The 25,194-nt window shown below is 33.2% G+C and overlaps 1 protein-coding gene across 1 annotated transcript; it reads left to right on the top strand.

Moving 5' to 3' along the window:
* Window positions 1–202: 202 nt before the first annotated feature.
* Window positions 203–23,389, top strand: LOC143922745 (putative ATP-dependent RNA helicase TDRD12). The gene is made up of 4 exons (XM_077446085.1): window positions 203–385; window positions 17,106–17,368; window positions 17,435–17,916; window positions 18,001–23,389. The coding sequence occupies exons 1-4, from the start codon at window positions 371–373 to the stop codon at window positions 20,610–20,612; spliced, it is 3,372 nt and encodes a 1,123-aa protein (XP_077302211.1). The 5' UTR covers window positions 203–370; the 3' UTR covers window positions 20,613–23,389.
* The last annotated feature ends 1,805 nt before the right edge of the window (window positions 23,390–25,194 follow it).

The raw sequence follows: 25,194 nt of genomic DNA, 5'->3' as shown, positions 1-25,194 counted from the left end.
AGAACGCCTGGCGTAGGAACACTAGGGTTTTTATGCCTGCTATCTATTGGACTTCCAAATAATTCTAATTGGAAATGAGGGTGAAATTTTCAGCATGGTGGACTTTCAACAGAAAAGACGTCAGCAATTAAAGGGTTCAATACAAGCCATTGTAAATTGTTTCCCCTACCTACTCTCGGAATCGTTAGTGAACTTTTTCAATATGGTACTGGCCGACAAACGGACTGTCAAGACCGCCGGAGAGTGTGGGTCGATACACGCTTAACTAAATGGCAACTGCGCATGTGCAAGTGGATAAGCTTGGAGAGCTCGTGAGAGATTGGCGGACAGAGGTCGTGGCAAATTACTCCTCCATCAGATCGCAGCCAAAATGTCAATAATGGATGTGAGTACACACTTCAGCTAATTCAAACAAATCCTAGATCTCTACCCTAGATAACTGGTTCGGTGATTACTCTATATTATATTATCATATTTAAACTTCACGTGAATTTTTACTCAATCATTTATCACTAAAGAGCGGACCCAGAGCGCGCTGTTCATTGTTCACATGTAAATGCATTGTTAAAGGTTTGCCGAACCTTTTTTACAAAGCATTTACAATAATGGAACAATATACGGCGCGCTTCCGGTCCTACCTCTATTTATCACCCCCCCAGCCTTCACACCTCTCTTGCCAACATGCACTCTAGTCATTTCTACATATACAGTTTATACCAGGGCTGTGGACAGTCTAATTTTAGCAATGCTCAATCGATTTTTCCGCCATTTTGTTCCCATATGCGTAGGACCATTTCCAGGTATATACATACACAAATACAGTCGTAATTTCATCAACCAATGCAAAGAATGGGCTAATTTTTTTTAATATTCTAGCCTAATACAGGGTGAACTGATTTTTTCATTCAATATGTTGTATTCTTTTTTTTTTTATAAATAGATTTTATTATTATACATATTTGATTTTTGCTTTATCTATGTATGTACGTAGTAACAATAGATGGCGTTGTGTGACCATGCTAAAATTCGAACTTGAGATTTTGACTGATTCGAACTCAGAATCGATCAATGGCGCCGTCCACACACACGATGTCTACTACCGATATTTCCATATCCAGTTGCCATATTGCAACCTGCGGTTGCTATTTGGGAACTGGATATGGAAATATCGGTTACACGACAATTGGTGCAAGTCCAAAATGTTCAAATGCTTTCTGAGCGTGTGAACTGCAGATTACATTGCATTAGTTTATATGGCAGGGCTTCTCAACCGTCTCCAAAATGTTCTTTATTTCAAATGAATAATTTACTTTTTATCGTACACATCGCGGGCGTTATTAAATTAGTATAAATGACAGGGGTTCTCAACCGTATCCAATATTTACGTATTTAAATTGAAAAAAAAAACTTTCTGAGCGTATGAACTGCAGATTACATTGCATTAGTTTATATGGCAGGGCTTCTCAATCGTCTCCAAAATTTTCTTTATTTCAAATGAATAATTTACTTTTTATCGTACACATCGCGGGCGTTATTAAATTAGTATAAATGACAGGGGTTCTCAACCGTATCCAATATTTACGTATTTAAATTGAAAAAAAAAACTTTCCGAGCGTATGAACTCCAAATTACATTGCATTAGTTTATATGGCAGGGCTTCTCAACCGTCTCCAAAATGTTCTTTATTTCAAATGAATAATTTACTTTTTATCGTACACATCGCGGGCGTTATTAAATTAGTATAAATGACAGGGGTTCTCAACCGTATCCAATATTTACGTATTTAAATTGAAAAAAAAAACTTTCTGAGCGTATGAACTGCAGATTACATTGCATTAGTTTATATGGCAGGGCTTCTCAACCGTCTCCAAAATTTTCTTTATTTCAAATGAATAATTTACTTTTTATCGTACACATCGCGGGCGTTATTAAATTAGTATAAATGACAGGGGTTCTCAACCGTATCCAATATTTACGTATTTAAATTGAAAAAAAAAACTTTCTGAGCGTATGAACTGCAGATTACATTGCATTAGTTTATATGGCAGGGCTTCTCAATCGTCTCCAAAATTTTCTTTATTTCAAATGAATAATTTACTTTTTATCGTACACATCGCGGGCGTTATTAAATTAGTATAAATGACAGGGGTTCTCAACCGTATCCAATATTTACGTATTTAAATTGAAAAAAAAAACTTTCCGAGCGTATGAACTCCAAATTACATTGCATTAGTTTATATGGCAGGGCTTCTCAACCGTCTCCAAAATGTTCTTTATTTCAAATGAATAATTTACTTTTTATCGTACACATCGCGGGCGTTATTAAATTAGTATAAATGACAGGGGTTCTCAACCGTATCCAATATTTACGTATTTAAATTGAAAAAAAAAACTTTCTGAGCGTATGAACTGCAGATTACATTGCATTAGTTTATATGGCAGGGCTTCTCAACCGTCTCCAAAATTTTCTTTATTTCAAATGAATAATTTACTTTTTATCGTACACATCGCGGGCGTTATTAAATTAGTATAAATGACAGGGGTTCTCAACCGTATCCAATATTTACGTATTTAAATTGAAAAAAAAAACTTTCCGAGCGTATGAACTCCAAATTACATTGCATTAGTTTATATGGCAGGGCTTCTCAACCGTCTCCAAAATGTTCTTTATTTCAAATGAATAATTTACTTTTTATCGTACACATCGCGGGCGTTATTAAATTAGTATAAATGACAGGGGTTCTCAACCGTATCCAATATTTACGTATTTAAATTGAAAAAAAAAACTTTCTGAGCGTATGAACTGCAGATTACATTGCATTAGTTTATATGGCAGGGCTTCTCAACCGTCTCCAAAATTTTCTTTATTTCAAATGAATAATTTACTTTTTATCGTACACATCGCGGGCGTTATTAAATTAGTATAAATGACAGGGGTTCTCAACCGTATCCAATATTTACGTATTTAAATTGAAAAAAAAAACTTTCCGAGCGTATGAACTCCAAATTACATTGCATTAGTTTATATGGCAGGGCTTCTCAACCGTCTCCAAAATGTTCTTTATTTCAAATGAATAATTTACTTTTTATCGTACACATCGCGGGCGTTATTAAATTAGTATAAATGACAGGGGTTCTCAACCGTATCCAATATTTACGTATTTAAATTGAAAAAAAAAACTTTCTGAGCGTATGAACTGCAGATTACATTGCATTAGTTTATATGGCAGGGCTTCTCAACCGTCTCCAAAATTTTCTTTATTTCAAATGAATAATTTACTTTTTATCGTACACATCGCGGGCGTTATTAAATTAGTATAAATGACAGGGGTTCTCAACCGTATCCAATATTTACGTATTTAAATTGAAAAAAAAAACTTTCCGAGCGTATGAACTCCAGATTACATTGCATTAGTTTATATGGCAGGGCTTCTCAACCGTCTCCAAAATTTACTTTATTTCAAATGAATAATTTACTTTTTATCGTACACATCGCGGGCGTTATTAAATTAGTATAAATGACAGGGGCTCTCAACCGTATCCAATATTTACGTATTTAAATTGAAAAAAAAAACTTTCCGAGCGTATGAACTCCAGATTACATTGCATTAGTTTATATGGCAGGGCTTCTCAACCGTCTCCAAAATTTACTTTATTTCAAATGAATAATTTACTTTTTATCGTACACATCGCGGGCGTTATTAAATTAGTATAAATGTCAGGGGTTCTCAACCGTATCCAATATTTTCTTATTTAAATTGAAAAAAAAAACTTTCTGAGCGTATGAACTGCGGATTACATTGCATTAGTTTATATGGCAGGGCTTCTCAACCGTAATATAAAATCTTATAATGAAAATAAATAAATAAAAGCCATAATTACAAATCTTTTCTTCATATGAAATAAGTTGTATTCAGTTGAAAACAAAACAAAAATCATTTAAACATAATATGAGCATACAAAATAGATAAAGAAAAAAGATCATTATTTGACATGTATTTTTAAAATCATTTTTAAATTTATTACTTAATTTTGTAATAATATTTATTTTAATAAATAAACAATATTCAATTAAAATAATACATCATTAATTGTAAGATTAAAAGTGATCTGCTCTCAAATAATGGAATCATCATAGTTCGAACTGTTGAAATGCACATGTCATTAAATTTAAAACATTAAAACACAAAATTTATCAATTTTCAGATTAAAACAATAATTGTTAAATTAAAAATTTAAAATACCTAACATCAGTGACATATTTAGTTATAATATAATTGCTTATCAACAGCTACCGCTGCATAAAAAATATTGATGTCATTTAAAAAATTTGAGTATATTATGACTTAATTTATACATTCTTAAATAATAAGAAATAAATAAGCAAAACGTTGTGCATTTGATGGAATATCGATAATAAGAGGAAGCTTTTATAAAAAAAAGATACAAAAATGTACTAAAAGGAAATAAAAATATTGTATATAATATTAAAAAATCCATAATTAGTAAGATTAAAAAATGGTATGACAGTATTTAAATAATGTAGATATATACATACATATGTACATTAAAAGGAATTTAATATTTTTCATATTAAATAAGTTTAGTTTAGTTTTAAAATACAAGGATTTAAAATTAATAACTAAATATAATATACGTAAGTATGTGACTAGATATATAAACTAGAACCCTATTCGCCCTTGACTTGACTGCTGCGAGAAAAATATCCTGTGTACGCACCTGAAAATGAATGTTATATATTATTTTATATACAAAATTTTAACGAAATAATATTTTAGAATAAAAACTAACGTGTTTAAAAATTATACGATATTCCTCTTAGGTATGTCTCCAAACTTTGTCGATTAGCCCAATTGGCTGTGACGTTTTTTATCCTCTGCCAATTGTACGTATTTCGGCCGCTGTTGTATTCCCATAACTCCGGAGTTTAGTTCTTCTACTAACTTCTCGGTCTCGGCTTGGAGACCTTGAAGGGCTTTCAAAAATTTCCAGAGGTTTGGAAATTGGGCTCCAATTGTATAGCCAACTTTCATATGGCAGCCTTCCACTTCGTTATCTGTTTTTCCATAATTATGTATTATTCGGTCTCGAACATTCCATATGTCAGTATTGTTAACTTGATAACCTTATTAGAACTTTATAATACCAGAGAAATTATAAATTTATTACATAGATATATGTATATTTTTCTATAATAAATGTGATCGAGCTTATCAACTGTGAATAGCTAAAAATTATTATTCTAATGCTACAAACCGAAGTTGAAGAGGACATTGAAGAGATTTTGAACCCACCATTTGCCTATTGTCCTAGGGTTTTACGCAAAGAAAAAAATGCATTCAATAGCCTCTAACATGAGGGTAGTAAAATTTTATAACCCATTTGTCTTTTTACATATTTTCGTCCATTTGTGTAGACAATTCATCTGTCAATCATAGAACTAATTTCAAAATATATTATTGTTTTGCCATCTCTATTCAACGCGCGTGATTTTTTTTACATTTACATTTTAATTGCATTTTACATCAATCGTGTGTCTTTTACATGTCAAAATGAAATTTTGTATGCAATAATAATAGTTAGTTGTAAATGATGCAATATTAATGTGAAACATAAAGGAGGTATGTAAAAATAATTTTAGCTGGGGATTAAGGAACCCGTTGCCCAAAAAAAAAAGGTTGACTATTGTAAATTTCTAATGTCTGCCTTTTTTACATACCTCCTTTTTTCTCCAATACAATGTCCGATTCATACATTTGTTTTTTGTTAAACACTAAGTAAAATCTCTCCATCATAAATCCTAATAGTCGTAATTCGAGACTTGATTGTAAAATAATACATTAAATTTATCTTAATTAATATTTGATATTCTTGCCATATAATTGTATAATGAAATATTAAGTTTAAAAAAAACTTTCATTTTACATATAGCTTGCGAATGTACACTAGAAGACTTATTTGCAGAAGAAATAAAATAATTGCATTTTTAAACAAAATTTTGGAAAAAAATTATGTGAATTTGATTTAGAGACGCCGTAAAGGTCACATTCAATGTTAAAACTCGAAGTACACGTGACCGCTGGCTGGGAACTGTTTTATCAAAATAAAACGTGGCGATCAACGTTTATTTATTTATATATTATCTTAGCTATCAAGCTAATTTTAAAATTACTTAACTCTAAAATTTATAATTATCTTATATGTACTGTCCCTCACAGAGGTCTTCGGTGTTAAACTAATTCAATGACATACGCTTAAAAACTAAATTATTCATTTGAAATAAAGAAAATTTTGGAGACGGTTGAGAACCCCTGTCATTTATACTAATTTAATAACGCCCGCGATGTGTACGATAAAAAGTAAATTATTCATTTGAAATAAAGAAAATTTTGGAGACGGTTGAGAAGCCCTGCCATATAAACTAATGCAATGTAATCTGCGGTTCATACGCTCGGAAAGTTTTTTTTTTCAATTTAAATACGTAAATATTGGATACGGTTGAGAACCCCTGTCATTTATACTAATTTAATAACGCCCGCGATGTGTACGATAAAAAGTAAATTATTCATTTGAAATAAAGAAAATTTTGGAGACGGTTGAGAAGCCCTGCCATATAAACTAATGCAATGTAATCTGCAGTTCATACGCTCGGAAAGTTTTTTTTTTCAATTTAAATACGTAAATATTGGATACGGTTGAGAACCCCTGTCATTTATACTAATTTAATAACGCCCGCGATGTGTACGATAAAAAGTAAATTATTCATTTGAAATAAAGTAAATTTTGGAGACGGTTGAGAAGCCCTGCCATATAAACTAATGCAATGTAATCTGCAGTTCATACGCTCGGAAAGTTTTTTTTTTTCAATTTAAATACGTAAATATTGGATACGGTTGAGAACCCCTGTCATTTATACTAATTTAATAACGCCCGCGATGTGTACGATAAAAAGTAAATTATTCATTTGAAATAAAGTAAATTTTGAGAACGGTTGAGAAGCCCTGCCATATAAACTAATGCAATGTAATCTGCAGTTCATACGCTCGGAAAGTTTTTTTTTTCAATTTAAATACGTAAATATTGGATACGGTTGAGAACCCCTGTCATTTATACTAATTTAATAACGCCCGCGATGTGTACGATAAAAAGTAAATTATTCATTTGAAATAAAGTAAATTTTGGAGACGGTTGAGAAGCCCTGCCATATAAACTAATGCAATGTAATCTGCGGTTCATACGCTCGGAAAGTTTTTTTTTTCAATTTAAATACGTAAATATTGGATACGGTTGAGAACCCCTGTCATTTATACTAATTTAATAACGCCCGCGATGTGTACGATAAAAAGTAAATTATTCATTTGAAATAAAGTAAATTTTGGAGACGGTTGAGAAGCCCTGCCATATAAACTAATGCAATGTAATCTGCGGTTCATACGCTCGGAAAGTTTTTTTTTTCAATTTAAATACGTAAATATTGGATACGGTTGAGAACCCCTGTCATTTATACTAATTTAATAACGCCCGCGATGTGTACGATAAAAAGTAAATTATTCATTTGAAATAAAGTAAATTTTGGAGACGGTTGAGAAGCCCTGCCATATAAACTAATGCAATGTAATCTGCAGTTCATACGCTCGGAAAGTTTTTTTTTTTCAATTTAAATACGTAAATATTGGATACGGTTGAGAACCCCTGTCATTTATACTAATTTAATAACGCCCGCGATGTGTACGATAAAAAGTAAATTATTCATTTGAAATAAAGTAAATTTTGAGAACGGTTGAGAAGCCCTGCCATATAAACTAATGCAATGTAATCTGCAGTTCATACGCTCGGAAAGTTTTTTTTTTCAATTTAAATACGTAAATATTGGATACGGTTGAGAACCCCTGTCATTTATACTAATTTAATAACGCCCGCGATGTGTACGATAAAAAGTAAATTATTCATTTGAAATAAAGTAAATTTTGAGAACGGTTGAGAAGCCCTGCCATATAAACTAATGCAATGTAATCTGCAGTTCATACGCTCGGAAAGTTTTTTTTTTCAATTTAAATACGTAAATATTGGATACGGTTGAGAACCCCTGTCATTTATACTAATTTAATAACGCCCGCGATGTGTACGATAAAAAGTAAATTATTCATTTGAAATAAAGTAAATTTTGGAGACGGTTGAGAAGCCCTGCCATATAAACTAATGCAATGTAATCTGCAGTTCATACGCTCGGAAAGTTTTTTTTTTCAATTTAAATACGTAAATATTGGATACGGTTGAGAACCCCTGTCATTTATACTAATTTAATAACGCCCGCGATGTGTACGATAAAAAGTAAATTATTCATTTGAAATAAAGTAAATTTTGGAGACGGTTGAGAAGCCCTGCCATATAAACTAATGCAATGTAATCTGCGGTTCATACGCTCGGAAAGTTTTTTTTTTCAATTTAAATACGTAAATATTGGATACGGTTGAGAACCCCTGTCATTTATACTAATTTAATAACGCCCGCGATGTGTACGATAAAAAGTAAATTATTCATTTGAAATAAAGTAAATTTTGGAGACGGTTGAGAAGCCCTGCCATATAAACTAATGCAATGTAATCTGCAGTTCATACGCTCGGAAAGTTTTTTTTTTCAATTTAAATACGTAAATATTGGATACGGTTGAGAACCCCTGTCATTTATACTAATTTAATAACGCCCGCGATGTGTACGATAAAAAGTAAATTATTCATTTGAAATAAAGTAAATTTTGAGAACGGTTGAGAAGCCTTGCCATATAAACTAATGCAATGTAATCTGCAGTTCATACGCTCGGAAAGTTTTTTTTTTCAATTTAAATACGTAAATATTGGATACGGTTGAGAACCCCTGTCATTTATACTAATTTAATAACGCCCGCGATGTGTACGATAAAAAGTAAATTATTCATTTGAAATAAAGTAAATTTTGAGAACGGTTGAGAAGCCCTGCCATATAAACTAATGCAATGTAATCTGCAGTTCATACGCTCGGAAAGTTTTTTTTTTCAATTTAAATACGTAAATATTGGATACGGTTGAGAACCCCTGTCATTTATACTAATTTAATAACGCCCGCGATGTGTACGATAAAAAGTAAATTATTCATTTGAAATAAAGTAAATTTTGGAGACGGTTGAGAAGCCCTGCCATATAAACTAATGCAATGTAATCTGCAGTTCATACGCTCGGAAAGTTTTTTTTTTCAATTTAAATACGTAAATATTGGATACGGTTGAGAACCCCTGTCATTTATACTAATTTAATAACGCCCGCGATGTGTACGATAAAAAGTAAATTATTCATTTGAAATAAAGTAAATTTTGGAGACGGTTGAGAAGCCCTGCCATATAAACTAATGCAATGTAATCTGCAGTTCATACGCTCGGAAAGTTTTTTTTTTTCAATTTAAATACGTAAATATTGGATACGGTTGAGAACCCCTGTCATTTATACTAATTTAATAACGCCCGCGATGTGTACGATAAAAAGTAAATTATTCATTTGAAATAAAGTAAATTTTGAGAACGGTTGAGAAGCCCTGCCATATAAACTAATGCAATGTAATCTGCAGTTCATACGCTCGGAAAGTTTTTTTTTTCAATTTAAATACGTAAATATTGGATACGGTTGAGAACCCCTGTCATTTATACTAATTTAATAACGCCCGCGATGTGTACGATAAAAAGTAAATTATTCATTTGAAATAAAGTAAATTTTGAGAACGGTTGAGAAGCCCTGCCATATAAACTAATGCAATGTAATCTGCAGTTCATACGCTCGGAAAGTTTTTTTTTTCAATTTAAATACGTAAATATTGGATACGGTTGAGAACCCCTGTCATTTATACTAATTTAATAACGCCCGCGATGTGTACGATAAAAAGTAAATTATTCATTTGAAATAAAGTAAATTTTGGAGACGGTTGAGAAGCCCTGCCATATAAACTAATGCAATGTAATCTGCGGTTCATACGCTCGGAAAGTTTTTTTTTTTCAATTTAAATACGTAAATATTGGATACGGTTGAGAACCCCTGTCATTTATACTAATTTAATAACGCCCGCGATGTGTACGATAAAAAGTAAATTATTCATTTGAAATAAAGAAAATTTTGGAGACGGTTGAGAAGCCCTGCCATATAAACTAATGCAATGTAATCTGCGGTTCATACGCTCGGAAAGTTTTTTTTTTCAATTTAAATACGTAAATATTGGATACGGTTGAGAACCCCTGTCATTTATACTAATTCAATGACATCTTAAAATGATATTCAATGAGTCACAATGACATTAGCTTAAAATGTAATTGTTCAATTTAAATATGTTGGTACGGTTGAGAACACCTTTAATTTATAATAATTTAATAACATCCGCGATCTATACGATAAAAAGTACCATATACATCGATAAATATAATACAATAAAAAGTTACTTTTGCCATTAAAATAGGATAATTTAGGATTTTTGAACATTTTGAACATTTTTGAACATTTTGTCGCGGGTACATTTTGTCGCGGGTACATTTTGTCGCGGGTACATTTTGTCAGTGCACTAATTTTCGGGTACATTTTGTCGTTGAACATTTTGGCCTTGCACCAATTGTCGCGTCCCCGGAAATATCGGTAGTAGATATCGTGTGTGTGGACGGCGCCAATGATCACGTTTTCGGTAAACGGACTACTAGTCATATGTGAACCAGTCACAGGACAACCGGTCGCTCTAGATCGGTCACACGTGATCACTGGTCGCGAGAAAACTGGTCACACCCTAAAATCGGTTAACCAGTTTTCTCGTGACCGATTTTAGGGTGTGACCAGTTTTAGTGTGACGGGTGATCACGCGTGACCGATCTAGAGCGACCGGTTGTCCTGTGACTGGTTCGCATATGACTAGTAGTCCGCTTACCAGATAACTACCGCCGAGGATTTCGAGTTTTGTAAAGGTATGTTCAGACCAGAGAAATTTAATAATAATAGAAGGGCCCTTACGAATAAATAATTGCTGTCAATATTACGCGGTACGTCTCTATAAATACGCTACAACGAAAAATTCTTTTCAATCGAGGTCAGCCCAAGGGATCGAACTCGGCGCCTCTCATCATATATATATAAAGACGGTAATCTGTGTGTGTGTCCTAACTCTCGCCGAACATAATGAACGAATCGATAAATTCATTTTTCGACGAGACGACTTTGTCGCGATTCGAACCGATCACCCCTCACTCAAATACCCTCTTATAGGTGTATTCAAGGTTGGGAGTTAACCAATTACACCACGGTCCAGTTTGGAACTCTCCTTTTTTTTAAAACATTAATTGAAAATTTTCGCTATCGCCATATAAAAATACGTAATAAAATTATTTCATTTAGCGAGGTTTTGAACCATTTTTTTTATATATTTATTTTTAATTAAATTGAAATTGAAATTATTTATATTTTGACGATATTCGAGAAAAAAATTGATTTCCGATTCCAAACGCGATGTGCTCACGAGCCCGCGCTGCACGCCATATCCTCGCCCAGGATACGTGTTGTAAATACACATCATATGAATATGCACTTAATTTGTTATGTGTAATAATAATATTCAACGTTACGAGGTCAATGACCGTATGTGTATAATCGGAAAATATTACATTTTGTTAACGTTAACTTTATGAATTTAAAATTATTACAAATAAAGAATTGAAAACTATCTATGAGAGTCTACGAAAATAACGGTTCCGGTTCCGGATTTTTTTTAGGTTTATACGAGTATATAATAATTTTATACCCATGCGATGATGTTTCATCGGGCTATTCACTAGTATAGTATATTCGGGAGGTCGATAATATTTTTCATTTTTAAAAATAGAACGATTTCTTATTTTGTATCCCATACTCTATAAAGCAGCGGTTTCCAAACTGGGAGGCGCAGATATTATTTATCATAATCGTATTCGATGGCTTAGCCGAGGAAAAATACTTTATGATACTTTATAGTATAAAGTATCATTAAGTATTTTTCCTAGGCTAAACCATCGAATATGATTATGATAAATAATATCTGTGAACTCAGATTCAATATCTTGAAGAAAAGCCACTCGATCGTATTAAATTTACAAGTTTAATAATATAAGATGTTTAAGCAATTAACATTTTTTTCAAAAATATCAGCTCCTGTTGTTTGATCTTTAAGTGATTCCAATGACAAAAGCTCTTCAATAATTTCAAATTTAGAGTTACATCCGCGTATGAAAATTATACTGTGCGGTATTTTTTCGATCATTACTTTCGTCGAGAGCTAATGGCTACGTCCACACTACCGATATCTACACCCGATATTTACGAATTTTTCCATAACCAGTTCCTAAATAGCAACCACAGGTTGCAATATGGGAACTGGATATGGAAAATTCGAAAATATCGGGTGTAGATATCGGTAGTGTGGACGTAGCCAACGAGTACCATGTGATCGATTCTAATATTGATGATAATCGTTCATTAAAGTTCTAGTTTGGCCCAAATTCGAATCGTATTTTATGTCATTTTTTAGATCAGAAAAAAGTAAATTTACACATTTTTACAAAAAGACATTTTAACAAAAAAACAAAATGTTAAAAATATAAATATAAAAAGTTAAAAGTTTTATAAATATTAAAAATTCCATTATTAAATTATTATTTCGATTTTTTTTAATTACATGAAGCTATACACGAGTTTTTTTGGTTTTATTATTTGAGTTCAACTATTTAACAAGTTTTACGATTAAAAAAGATTATTTATATTTTTAAATTAAGGCGAGATACGAATTTAAAAAAAAACATGTATAATAGGGCATTTTTCTGATATGTATTTTAAATGTCTCTAGCTAAAATAATATTACAGTATATATTTTTCTATGAATTGAAATGCATAGGCAATGGACATATGACAACAATAAATAGTAATATAATAATTACTAGACAATCGTCTTGCGTCTATGATGGGATGGTACCTGCCGGTAGGGACAATACGACTTTTTTTAGTATGTCCTCCGAAATTTCTTCAAACCATACATTTTCAACAGTTTTTTAACTCATAATTTGTCCCAGGGTGTTGTTTTTATTCCCTTTGCTTTATAATAGCCCATAAATATTCGATAGTTTGTAAGTCGGGACTATTGTCTGGTCATTTTAGTGATGAATATCTACTTTCTCTTTGTATTTTTTTATTTGTAAAAAAAATAGCCGTCCAAACTTAATAAAATGCTATTAAATTTGTTTGATGATATCAATCACTTATTTTAAATACAATAAATGTCATTTTTGCCCGATGATAAAATTTGTAAAATCGGCCTGAAATTTGAAGTCGGTTGACTCTGAAAGATTTTGCTCAATAGAAGGCGGCGAAAATTTCCAAAATTTTTTCATTGTCTAGTTTTCACTGTGCTATTGAAAAAACGTAGCATCCCCATGCCGTAATACGAAAATCATCCCCAAATCATTTGGCTTTCTCCTCATCCAATTTATTCTATCAGAGTCGCCAATATTAAACTTGCTTTTGTCAGTGAAGATTACATTCTCCCAATCATCTTCAGTCCAAATTTTGTGGAATTTTTCGCAATAAAACCATTTTTTTCCATAAAACTGCCGTTAAAAAGGGTTTTTTTGCTATTCGTCGTGCGTAAAGTCCTGCTTGTCGAAGTCGTGTCCTTATAATTTCGGCGATGATGTCTTTTCCAGTCTGAATTCTCCTCTAATATCCTGGGCAGTTTTTAAACGATCCCTTCAACACGAACGTTTTATCATCCCATCTTCTTGAGGGGTTGTATTTTTTGCGGTACGACTATCTGGCTTGCAAATACCGGGTTCCGTTTCTAGATTATTTTTGAGGAAATGTGCTAAACTTATCCGTTGACTTCTCAACTGCAACGTAATTTTTCGATAATCCTTTTGAAGATAGCGAAATTATTTGCCAACTTTTGGTCACGTCAATTTTCGCACAATTCGCCATGTTTCGCACAAATCGCAGTTACTTACTCGAAATTAGAGGTTGTGATCGAGAAATCTCGTCTCGAGATTTCTCGAGAAATTTTGATTCTCGTTTCTCGAGAATATTTTATTGTAAAATTTCGAGATTCTCCTTTCTCGAGAATATTTTATTATGAAAATTCGAGATTCTCGTATCTCGAGAAATCGTTTATTAGAATCTCGAAAATATCGAGAATATTCTTAATTTATCTCTACATGTTTTTGCTCAATAAACTGACTGATTTGTATACTTGTTAACTCGTAAATAATTTTGTGAAGTATTGTAATATGTATAGATGGTCAGTATTTTTATTATTTGTCCGGTAAGTTATTATTCGGTCATCATATAAGTACATATACACATGTTACAACGAAATCGCACCATTTTTAAGTTACATATGTATACATATGTAGGTACTAGTCACTAGTGCGAAAGTATTCGGTTATGATATCACTAAAACGCTAGTGAAAATATATTTTCACTGACAATATAACCCCACTTAACACACATAAAACAAAGATTTTTGATTTATTATTTATTCATTCGAGTATTTGTTTCTTCGATATTAATCAATTTATAGTCAGTATTTTAATATGCATAGATGGTCAGTATTTTTATTATTTGTCCGGTCACAAAAACACGGGCAAAGTCGGGTAGCAACACTGGGAATTTTATAAAATTATTTTTTACATATTGTTATTTTTACTATTTTAAATTACTTTTGTATATTTTTATTTTCTTTTCATGCCTTCTTTTATAATTTTTTTTTTGTATAATTTTACTTTTTTTTCTTTTCAATGTTCTATTATATCTCTCTATATCTTTCTTTCGTCATGTCTTTAATAAAGTTGTAAACCCCTGATATAATATACATATGTATGTAGTGTTTGTGTCCTTTTAGTTTTTGTATGTTTTCAAGTTTATATGCTAAAAAAATCAATTCACTATATTAAAAAAAAAATTATACTTTCTCGAGAATTCTCGAGAATCTCGAGAAACAAAAAAAGAAAATCTCGATTTCTCGAGATTCAAATATTTCGAGAAAATAAGATTCTCAAATCTCGAGATTCAAATATTCCGAGAAAAGGAGATTCTCGAATCTCGAGAATCAAAAAAAGTCGAGAAATCACAACCTCTACTCGAAATCCGCACAAGAACTTAATAGAATACCTCAAAATGTTCGAAATACTACCCTTTTGAATAAAAAAAGAGTATTTTAGAAATTAGGGGACCTTTTAACGAGAAATTCCAAGAATTCAAAGTATTTACAGGTGATGCGATTTCTCTGCACGGCACTGTATATATTGGGTAAATGCGACAGTTGCGCTTCGACCAGGAAATACGTATTTTAAATTGACAAAATCGAGGTTTCCTATTCTCCAATTTTCTCCGAAACTGGACCAATTTTTAAAAATCATCATCGGTATGAGAAATATATTTTCTATGCAACCGTGCGCGTATTTTTTTTTAAATCGACCGTTAAATAAGCACGCTGGACTCTTTTCGTGGGTGTAAAAAAGAGGCGATTTTATAGATGTTTGGCGGCTCCTAGCTCCTACAAAAATAACTTATCAAAAACATAAAAGCACAGATGCATGCCAATGGTGGATATCCATAGCATATTAAAAAGGTTGTGGCTACTTGCAGGTACTATATCTGCGACAGGCGTAAAGCCTTCTGCGCATGCGCGTGAACTTATAATCCGATTATAATTTCTTACATTTTATGTATGCTAGACTTGTTTAATCAATCGTTCATTATACATGAGGCAAATAAATTTCGCACGTTATTATAATAGATTTATATCATTTAGCTAGTTCGCGGCTTGTACTAGTATGTAGGTATTATACGTTGTATATGATAATAATTTTCTAAAAATTAATAATATTAACTAATTTGGATTATATTTTGTACTCTACTTCACTTTACGAGTTCGAACTAAATTTTTAGAGGTTTAAAATAAAATTTTAACAGTAAACACGCCGACAGTGACAGTTTAGGCGCATGCGCAGAAGGCTTTGCGCCTGTCGCAGATATAGTACCTGAAAATAGCCACAACCTATAAAAAAATAATTTCTCTAGTGCCATAATTGAGGAAGGGAGAAGTGTAATACGTTCGTATGGACAAGGCGCTGGTGTCCAGCCCTCTTAATGCTCTTATAAAATTCTACACGGAATTGGCTAAAATTATTCTTATCGATTAGCAAACATTTTAAAGTTTCAACATTCAATATTGCGTTTTATCACTGAACCACATATTGTTCATCGAAGAAAAAAGTACTTTGGCAGATGCTTCTGGCAAACAAAGACAATTTTTGACTAATTTGCCAATATTTTTTTTTATGAGACATAATTTTCGCTGAAGGCTTTGTATATTTCAATTCATCTATTAGATCTCACGACTCACCAGGACAGATACACAAAAAACTAGTACTGTACTGGTAAAAACAGTACGTATGGTCACCTTAACATACATACATTATACATATACATATATTATACAAATTATTTTATATTACCTACATTAAAGTGACCATTCGTACTGGTTTTACCAGTACAATACTGGTTTTTTGAGTAGCTGTTTTGGCAGAATGGGTTGGGCCAGTTTATAAATATTAAAATTGATTTTTTTATTTTCATAAATATGCATCAATGATTTTCTAACGTCCATTTACGTTTTTAATAATTCAAATATTTAGAAACATTATTTTGAAAAAATGTCCTGGTTTTGACACATTACACACACTTAAAAATATGTAAAATGGTCACCTTAACCTACATACATACATATGTACAATTTCTTCATAATTCATTATTTTGCTAAAAAAAATTCTATATATTTGTTATCAAATTATTTTCCAATTACGAGTATATTATAGTTACCAATAATCTCAGTACTCGTATAAGAAGAATTAAAATTCTCAGCGCTCAAGTAATAATGCATATGTAATAATGCAATGCAATATATGCATGTATGTGTATTAGTATATTATTATTCGTATGATTAAATATAATTAGCGATTAAGCTATATCTTACATAAATAAATAAATTTGTTTGTAATGTTTAAGATATCCGGAAACATGGCTCTTGTGTTCGACTCGAATGTTTGGAGACACATCGTAAATAACATCAAAAGATTGAGTCAAAATGTTACAAGCATAGGCATACCAGATTATTTGATTGAATTCAGTCAGGGAAGTGTATATGCGCCGCCATCCTATTCTAAAACCTTCCAAAGGATGGCTAAAGCTCCGGAAATCATCGAAGTTCCAGAAAAAACCATACGAGAGGCCAAAGAACTATCTCATATTCCTAACCTCGAAGGCGATGTGTAAGTTCATTTTGCTTTAAAAATCTTTTTTTGTTTTTGTTTTTATGCTGATTATTGCCTTTGCAGATACAGACTTTACGATAACGTCTTTTTCACGTTCGGCAAATTATACCTTCGACGGGCCGACAAAAGCTTTGAACTATTCGGTGAAAAAATCTCTAAATATATGATAAATATCTATTTCTCCTTCGAAATGTCCAAACATATCCAATTGACAAAGAATTTAGTTTTGAGTCTGGACGAAACCACCATTTCTATAATAAAACGTGATCTCAAAGAGTACATTGAAAAACAAAAAATGATAAACGATGAATTTCCAAGGTTAAATAATCATTGTAACAGTGAAGAAGAGGTGAAGAAAATGTGTGATGAAATTTTGGAAGCTAAAGACTCCTCTTTATCAGATTTCCTCCTTAAAATTGGCCAAAAATCTATGTTCAATGGCATTCCAATCGACGAGCGACTAATGGAATATAAAAAACAGCATTGCAACATAGAAAAAAAATACTTTGAAAGGATGCAACGTCTTAAACATCCTCCACAATATAGTATATTTTAAATAATCATCATATGTATATGTATTATTATATTTAAAAAAAGCCATGTTTAATTAAATTTCTTTCACATTTCAGATGTTTCACAGAAATTTGACCCTATCGAAATTTCATTTTCCGAATATTCTAGAGATATCCTATATCCAAATATATATCCTATAACCGAACATGGGTATATTTTACCACAATCAATGAGGCGGAGAATACAATCAGGCTTGGAACAACCACCGAATATTTCAAAACCGATCGAAAATAATCTTTCCGATATAAGGCGAGTAAGTTGCCTTGCACGAAATAGACGTAGCAATGATGACAGATCGAATGAATCCATACATCGACATCTCGCTGAAGACAAAACGGCTGCATTACCCATATCATCCTCGGAAGAATGTAGTTCATTATCAACTTCAAAATCCCTCGATACTTTCGAAAAAAAAAAGATTGATGTCATCGAATCCCAGAGACAAAACTCTGCAACAGGCGGAACATCCAAAAGTACTCGAGTCATGTCAAACCCCGCCTCGTTAAGGTCAGGATCCAAATATGACGACATTTTTGAACAGTATTCCACGCCTACGTTGATGCTGCATTCAAAGGAAAAACTACCGAGTCGTTGGCTCAATTTGAACGACGCCACTTTCACTCAGGTGCTGCATGAAAACTTGACGCTGTTGAATATAAAATATCCAAAATCTTCGCAAACGGCGACCTGGCCGATAATCACGCGAGGCCATGACACGCTAATAATCGGACCAAAAGACAGCGGCAAAACTATGGGCGTTCTTGTGCCGCTGTGCAACATGATCTCTAATATAAAAATTTTGGGGAGTTTGCCAAAGCGACAAGGACCTCTTGCGTGGATTGTATGTTCCAATTTCAGAACTGCAGTGGTAATTGAAAAAAAGTGTAATAGATTGCTCGAAGATGTTGTCATTGACAATGAAAACATCTCAGTGCTGAGGATAGACACTTCTTTAGACGATTGCACCAACGCTTCTAAATTGTTGAATGGTTGTTCTATTTTGATATCTACGCCGTATGTTGTGAAGCTGGCCGATTTGGAGAGTTCGTCCTTGGATTTAAAACGTCTGTTGTATCTCGTGTTCGACGGTGTCGATACACTAAAGGGAAATTATTACGCTGATGTGCTTAAAATCCATAAGATGTGTACCGAAGAGGCCGAGAGTCGCTCCGGTGAGGGGTCAAATATCCAGGTGATGGCCACGTCTTGCACTTGGAACAATTTAACAGACCAACTGTCCAAACTGCTTCGCAATCCTGTCATCTGCATCGATGCTTTTAATGAGTGCATGCAGTATGCCAATGTGGAAATTGCAACAGCGTTTACCAAGTGCATTAATAGACCCACAGAATTAGTCAAGTATCTAAACAACCTTGAAGAGAAGTTTAGAAGGATCATAATCATTTGCAATAGCGATAACGAAGTTGATAAAATTTATATCCGCTTGCGAAAATGTCGATTTAGGGCCATCAAATTTTTGAGTAATATGGGTTTAGGGTATATTAACAACATTAAGTATCGGTGGGCGAATCATTTGAAATACTCCAGCAAGTTAGCGTTAGTATGTTGTGAAACAAATTTGAAATACTTGAATGTGACCAATGCTAATTGTCTGATTCATTTCTCATTGCCACTGTCTTACTCTGTGTTTGAGAATAGATTTTCAACGTTCATTGATAATCTTCCTCCGTTTTGGGATAAAAACGACGATGTCGTTTGCAAAGTCCTCTTATTCATCGATGAACAGGATCGATTTAAGCTACCTGAAATAGTCAACTTCTTAAAACGATATGTTGTCGACAAAAACGATGCCGTGTATAAAAAGGCTGAAGCAATGTTGATTTCAAGTGAAATGGATAAAGCAATGGTAGCTATGCCACTATGCAACGGTTTGATGAAATCTGGCAAGTGTCACCACGATTTTGACTGCACAAAACGTCATATGTTCATACCAGAGTTCGACAAATCCACAAATTATCTTCCACAATCCGGTTACATTAACTTCAAAATCAATCACACACACAGTGCTTGCTCATATTCAGCTCAAATCTTATCCTACCAGAACGCTAACGGTGAAGAAGTCCACGTCGAGCAGAACTATCCAAAATTGGCTCTAGATATTTCCACACACTATTCCAAAGAAGAGAACCGGATTCTACAAACCGATTTGAAACCGGGCAACGTTTGCATCGTCCAGTTGAAAACTGATCAATTCTTCCGTTGCAAGATTCTGAAGATTGTGTTTGTAAAGAATACAAAATATCAGGTACTTATTGATTTGATCGATCGGGGTATTCACGAGTTGTGCGATAGTAGCAACCTGCTTGAAATCACTGAAGATTTTAAGAATATTGACGGTATGGCGTTTGAGATTTGCGTTGCTGGAGTGATGCCTAAAGACAGAGATTTATATTGGAGTGCGTCTTCTAAGGAGACATTTGATGGTTTCCTATCGAGTCGTTCCGATGATACGTTCTTCAGTGGACAAATCATATTGAATATCGGAAACACGCTTTGGCTTGATGGTGTTCTATGTTGTCTACCACTTTCTTCGCGCAACAAAAAGCATTTCCTAATCAACGTTAAAGCGTTTATTTTAGACTGCGGTATCGGTACAGACAATCCACAACACATACCATCGCTTTATGAACTGTGTAAAAAGGCATAGTGGTACATCCCCAACTATGACATGCCCATCTAAGTCAAGACAAACGAAGAAGAGAAGTTATCAGATGACATTGATGCTTCTACTCTTGAAGGACTCATGAAAAAAAGTGAATGAAATGAGCTGTTCTTATTATGCCGTTAAATAGAATTGTTAAGACGATAAGTCCTTTTTTTGGAATTTCATTAAGGATTTTGTGGTTTATTAGATCGTCTTTATCTTATGTGGTTTATTTTATCGTCTGGAGTCTTTTTTGGTTGAAGTGCTTTTATTTTCATTTTTATTTCGCTTAGAGCTTTATTTATTTTATTGGAAGACACATTTGGAAATCTCCATTGAGCATTTTATCTATCTCCTGTTTGGTAATATTGTCTATGGAGACGTGAGGTTGAAATGCATTTACAAGAAATTCTGCAAATATTTCAGCTTTCTCGCTGCGTGTCCAGGTTCCGTCAATATGTTTTACAGGTGGTTCATATTACTGAAGTCTCTTGAAAGATTTTGTGGCTTTCCATAACGAGTAGTCCTCATTTTTGGAAGCCGATAATGATTCTAAGTGCTGTCGAAAGGTTTCATTTTTAGAGAACGATATCATGGTTTTCAGTTCCCTAGCAGATTTATTGCAGGCAGTTTTGTCTGCTCGTGAACCATATCCAGCGAAGTCTACGCTTTTCGGAAATTTTATTTCTGATTTCTAGTGGATAGTTTATTCCGTCTGGTCTAGAAGCGGAGCTCAGTGTGCATTTCCAAGCAGCCAATTGGTTAGTGATATTTTTGGTTGCTTCTTCGATGTCATATCTAGTTTTCAGTGAAATTTTTAAATTTATTTTGGATTCTAAGTAGTCCTTGAAAGAGTTCCAGTCAGTTTTGCTATTGTATAGAGTTTCTTGTTTCTGTTTGTGGATTAGGAATGGTCCGATGAGCTATTCAGGTTGGCTTCTATGTCAGTAAATACGTTCGATATACCCTTAGTGATGAAAAAGTCTAGCAGGTCAGGCTTTTTGTTGGGGTCTGTAGGACATCAGGTGGGTTGGCCAGTAGACAATGTATTTCTTCAATTCTCTTCCTCTTACTACAGTGAGTCTGGATGCCCAGTATGTATGTGTTTTTATCATTCCAATCACTTCCAGATATGAATCGTTTACCTAATCGTATTAAAAAAGTAAAAAGAAAATTTTTCGTCATCAATTTGTGTTTTGGAGGACATGATTTAGCGCGATGATTTATTGTAATTGTTTGTAAGTATTCATATACTGAATATGTGTATGTATCTTAGCTTTTGTGCATTGCAAATATGCGAACTATTTATCATTTTATATTTATTAAATGTATTATAACTTTGTGCCGCGCAAATATGCGAAATGTTATTCATTTTATGTTTATTATTGTGTTAGTTTATTGTGTTAAGAGGAACTGTGGTAAAACGATACGTTTCAAATGTACCAAATTGCTATTTTAAGGATGCCTCCTACATGTTGATTTTATTGGTTCACAAGTTTGTATACACAAACGATTATATTTTATTGGTATTTTAGTACTCTACCATGTACTGCTAATTTATATTCCTGATAGATTTTAAGCATTTATATGTAATCATATGGATATTGCGTATTTATAATAAAGAATATCTGCGTAATTATAATATTTGCGTTTCATTTGTTTATCGATTATTCTTTTAGGAAACATCTAAAGTTGCCAAATTTGTGCTTTAAACCTGCGTCTCTTATGACAATTTTTGTTCCTTCAGTATTATTGTTTAATAAGTTTTTAAGGAACAGATGCCTATATTTTACATTTGTGTATCGAATACTTGAGGGAAACTGATGTAAAATTACACCATTCAAAGTTGCAAAACTGCGTCTCAAGGACCAATTTTTGTTCCTTTAACCTTTCCCATATGGTGCTAAATATTATCCGTGCACCGGTGGTGTCGACTCTGTCGACATTTAGAAATTTGTGATTTTAAAGCCGGATAAATATGAATGTTTAACCATTTTTCCTTCAATTTATGACTACAGTAATAGTAATAAAAATGGCTGGAAAAATTGCTGTCACTAGTTCACAATTCATTCAAACTTGATTTTCTTGTTCTATTTCTGCCAGACGTGAGCATTATTCCAATGAATGCAAATATTTCTTCTGCCAATATCGGCTCGATCATATTCGTGGATGTACAATCTAACTGACGATAAGTTTGTTCATATATTTATTTCACCAAATTTGAATTTATAAACAAAGAGAATATTTCTCTAATAGTATTTGCAGTAGTGCTACCATTTATAAGTCCTGAATTTTCGGTGACAGTATTACACTCTCTACGTCTTGAGGATGATGGTGGTAATGAATTCCATTGAAATCCATGATTCGATGTATACACTTCTTTGTCTTCATTTTCACTGGCATCTAATTCCGAATCTGTATCTTCCAAATCTTAAATAAAATCTCGCATATCAGTTAAATTATCATTTATTTCAAAATCGAGATCGCTATCATATTCCTCTTTGTTCATCAAATTTCTTTCAGCCATTTTTTTTATAAAATTAGAACAGTCTTTGAAAATATAAATATAATATACAATATAGCATAGCAACATGAAAAAAATTTCATGATTGGCGAATTTCTACCGTTCGAAATATTTTCAGATAAAAACTGAGATCTGGATTCCTTTTTCATTTCTGGATCTGTAATCCTGTTTCAGTTCCGGTTCTTTGATTCCTGCTTCAGTTCTGGAGCCGGAACTGAAACAGGAACAAATATATTGTATTGAAACAAATAAATTTAATAAAATAACAAATTTTATTTTATTTTAATATTCATATCTATACCACATTGTCTTTACAGGTTACCCCAATATGACACTGGCCATAAAATACATAAATAACCTTTAAACATACATACAAGAAAAAAAAACATTGAACTAATAAAAATTGTAAATTAAAAATATAAATTCAAAATTTAAATATATAAAAAATAGTTCTTTAAATTAAAACTAAAAGTAAAAAATAATAAAAAAGCGGTTATATTATTTGGTGAAATATTGAAAATATCAACGTGATTGCTGACCAAAATCAAGCAGCGTAAGACTCCAGCAATTGGTGAAAAAGTAAGAACATTAGTCCTAGCTTTTATTGTATGGAACAATGGGTGCAACCGATAATCAATGAGGCGAGATGGAACCCATAACTTCATTTCTTCCAATATATGTAGTTGGGTTGTAAATATCGCCTCTTAACAATTTAAAGAAATGACACCCAAGAAGCATATCCCTCCGACAATGACAAATGAAAGTTTGATATTAGATTAGCCATGTTTAAGCGGTTTATATTACATATACCGAGTGAAGCCGGGTAAAACCACTATTTACATGTGTGTATTGAAGAGTTGTGAAAGAAAATGATGCCATTAAAAGTTGCCAAATTGGTTCTTTTGACTGCGTTCTGTATGGTGATAATTATGGTTCTTTTAATATTGTTCTTTAAGCATTTCTGGGTGTTTACTAAATTTTAAGTATGTGTGTATGTACACTAATACTTAAAATTTTTGTAAACATCTGGCTGAACGTTTATTATTAAATAATTATTTTTATTGATTTTAGTAGTTTTTCTTGAAAAATTACTAAAAGCTGAACAATGAAATTGCACGAATTGTTATAAAAAATCATGTGTATATTAAGAATTATTTATTTATATTTATTTATTATGGATCAAACAATTGTTTCAATTCGATCAAACACTTTTAATTGGGTATAATTTGATAGGATATCAACATAAATATTTGAATTACTATCATTTAAGCGTATTTACACTAATTAAATACAACTAAGTACTGATTACGAGGTAATGTTTTGGGTAATACCGGGTTGGCACGATGCGAGTAGCTTGGACCAAGTAGTCTAAATTTTACTCACACCGTGGTAACGGTACTATAGGGGATGAACGAATGAGACGACTGGCATGTTAATGCACGTGTTTATTATATGACAGCTGAAGACAGAGTGAGTAGTGGCTCTCCGAACCCAGCCGGGTTGGTCCCCACTCGCAGGAAGGCAACCAAACTCGACCATGTCGTATAAGCGAGCCGCCACATCACTCCCCCCCCAGCATCAGCGATACCAAAATTACAAAGAAACAAATTTTACAAAAGAAAAAAATTATTGTTACACAAAGAGAAAAAATTATTACGTGGGGAGAAAAAAAATTGTTGACGTGGGTCATCCGCTGTGCACATAGGTGTACCGCCCTGAATGGTCGGTAGATTCGAGGGCGGTGACGTCGCGAGCAGGACGGTGGGTGGTCCGATGTTCGCGCCGATGCGATGCGATGCTGCGGCGGCGCCGCTCTTCCGAGGCTGATGTCGGTTGGTGGGGCGGCGGGGGCGGCAGGGGCATCGATGTGGTTGATGATACTCCGAGCTGGACCGTGAGTCGTTGTGGCTCGTGGAGGTGTTGTAGCGCTACCGCCCGTCTCGGCGTGACGACGCTCGTGGGGACGGACGGGGCCTTGATGATGATGATGGTACTGAGGTGGTGTATGTCTTGTGGTGCTGGATGACCGTTCTATGTGTAGTGGATCGCGCATGACTCCAC

Source organism: Arctopsyche grandis, chromosome 2 (genome assembly GCF_051622035.1).
Source record: "Arctopsyche grandis isolate Sample6627 chromosome 2, ASM5162203v2, whole genome shotgun sequence".
NCBI lineage: Eukaryota > Metazoa > Arthropoda > Insecta > Trichoptera > Hydropsychidae > Arctopsyche > Arctopsyche grandis.
Note: the sequence above shows the minus strand (reverse complement) of the source record. Positions and strands in the feature narration are given on the sequence as shown.

Coding starts and splice junctions, on each gene's coding strand:
- LOC143922745 (XM_077446085.1), top strand. Junction 17,369..17,434: donor CCTAACCTCGAAGGCGATGT/GTAAGTTCATTT, acceptor TTGCCTTTGCAG/ATACAGACTTTACGATAACG. Junction 17,917..18,000: donor TAAACATCCTCCACAATATA/GTATATTTTAAA, acceptor TTCACATTTCAG/ATGTTTCACAGAAATTTGAC.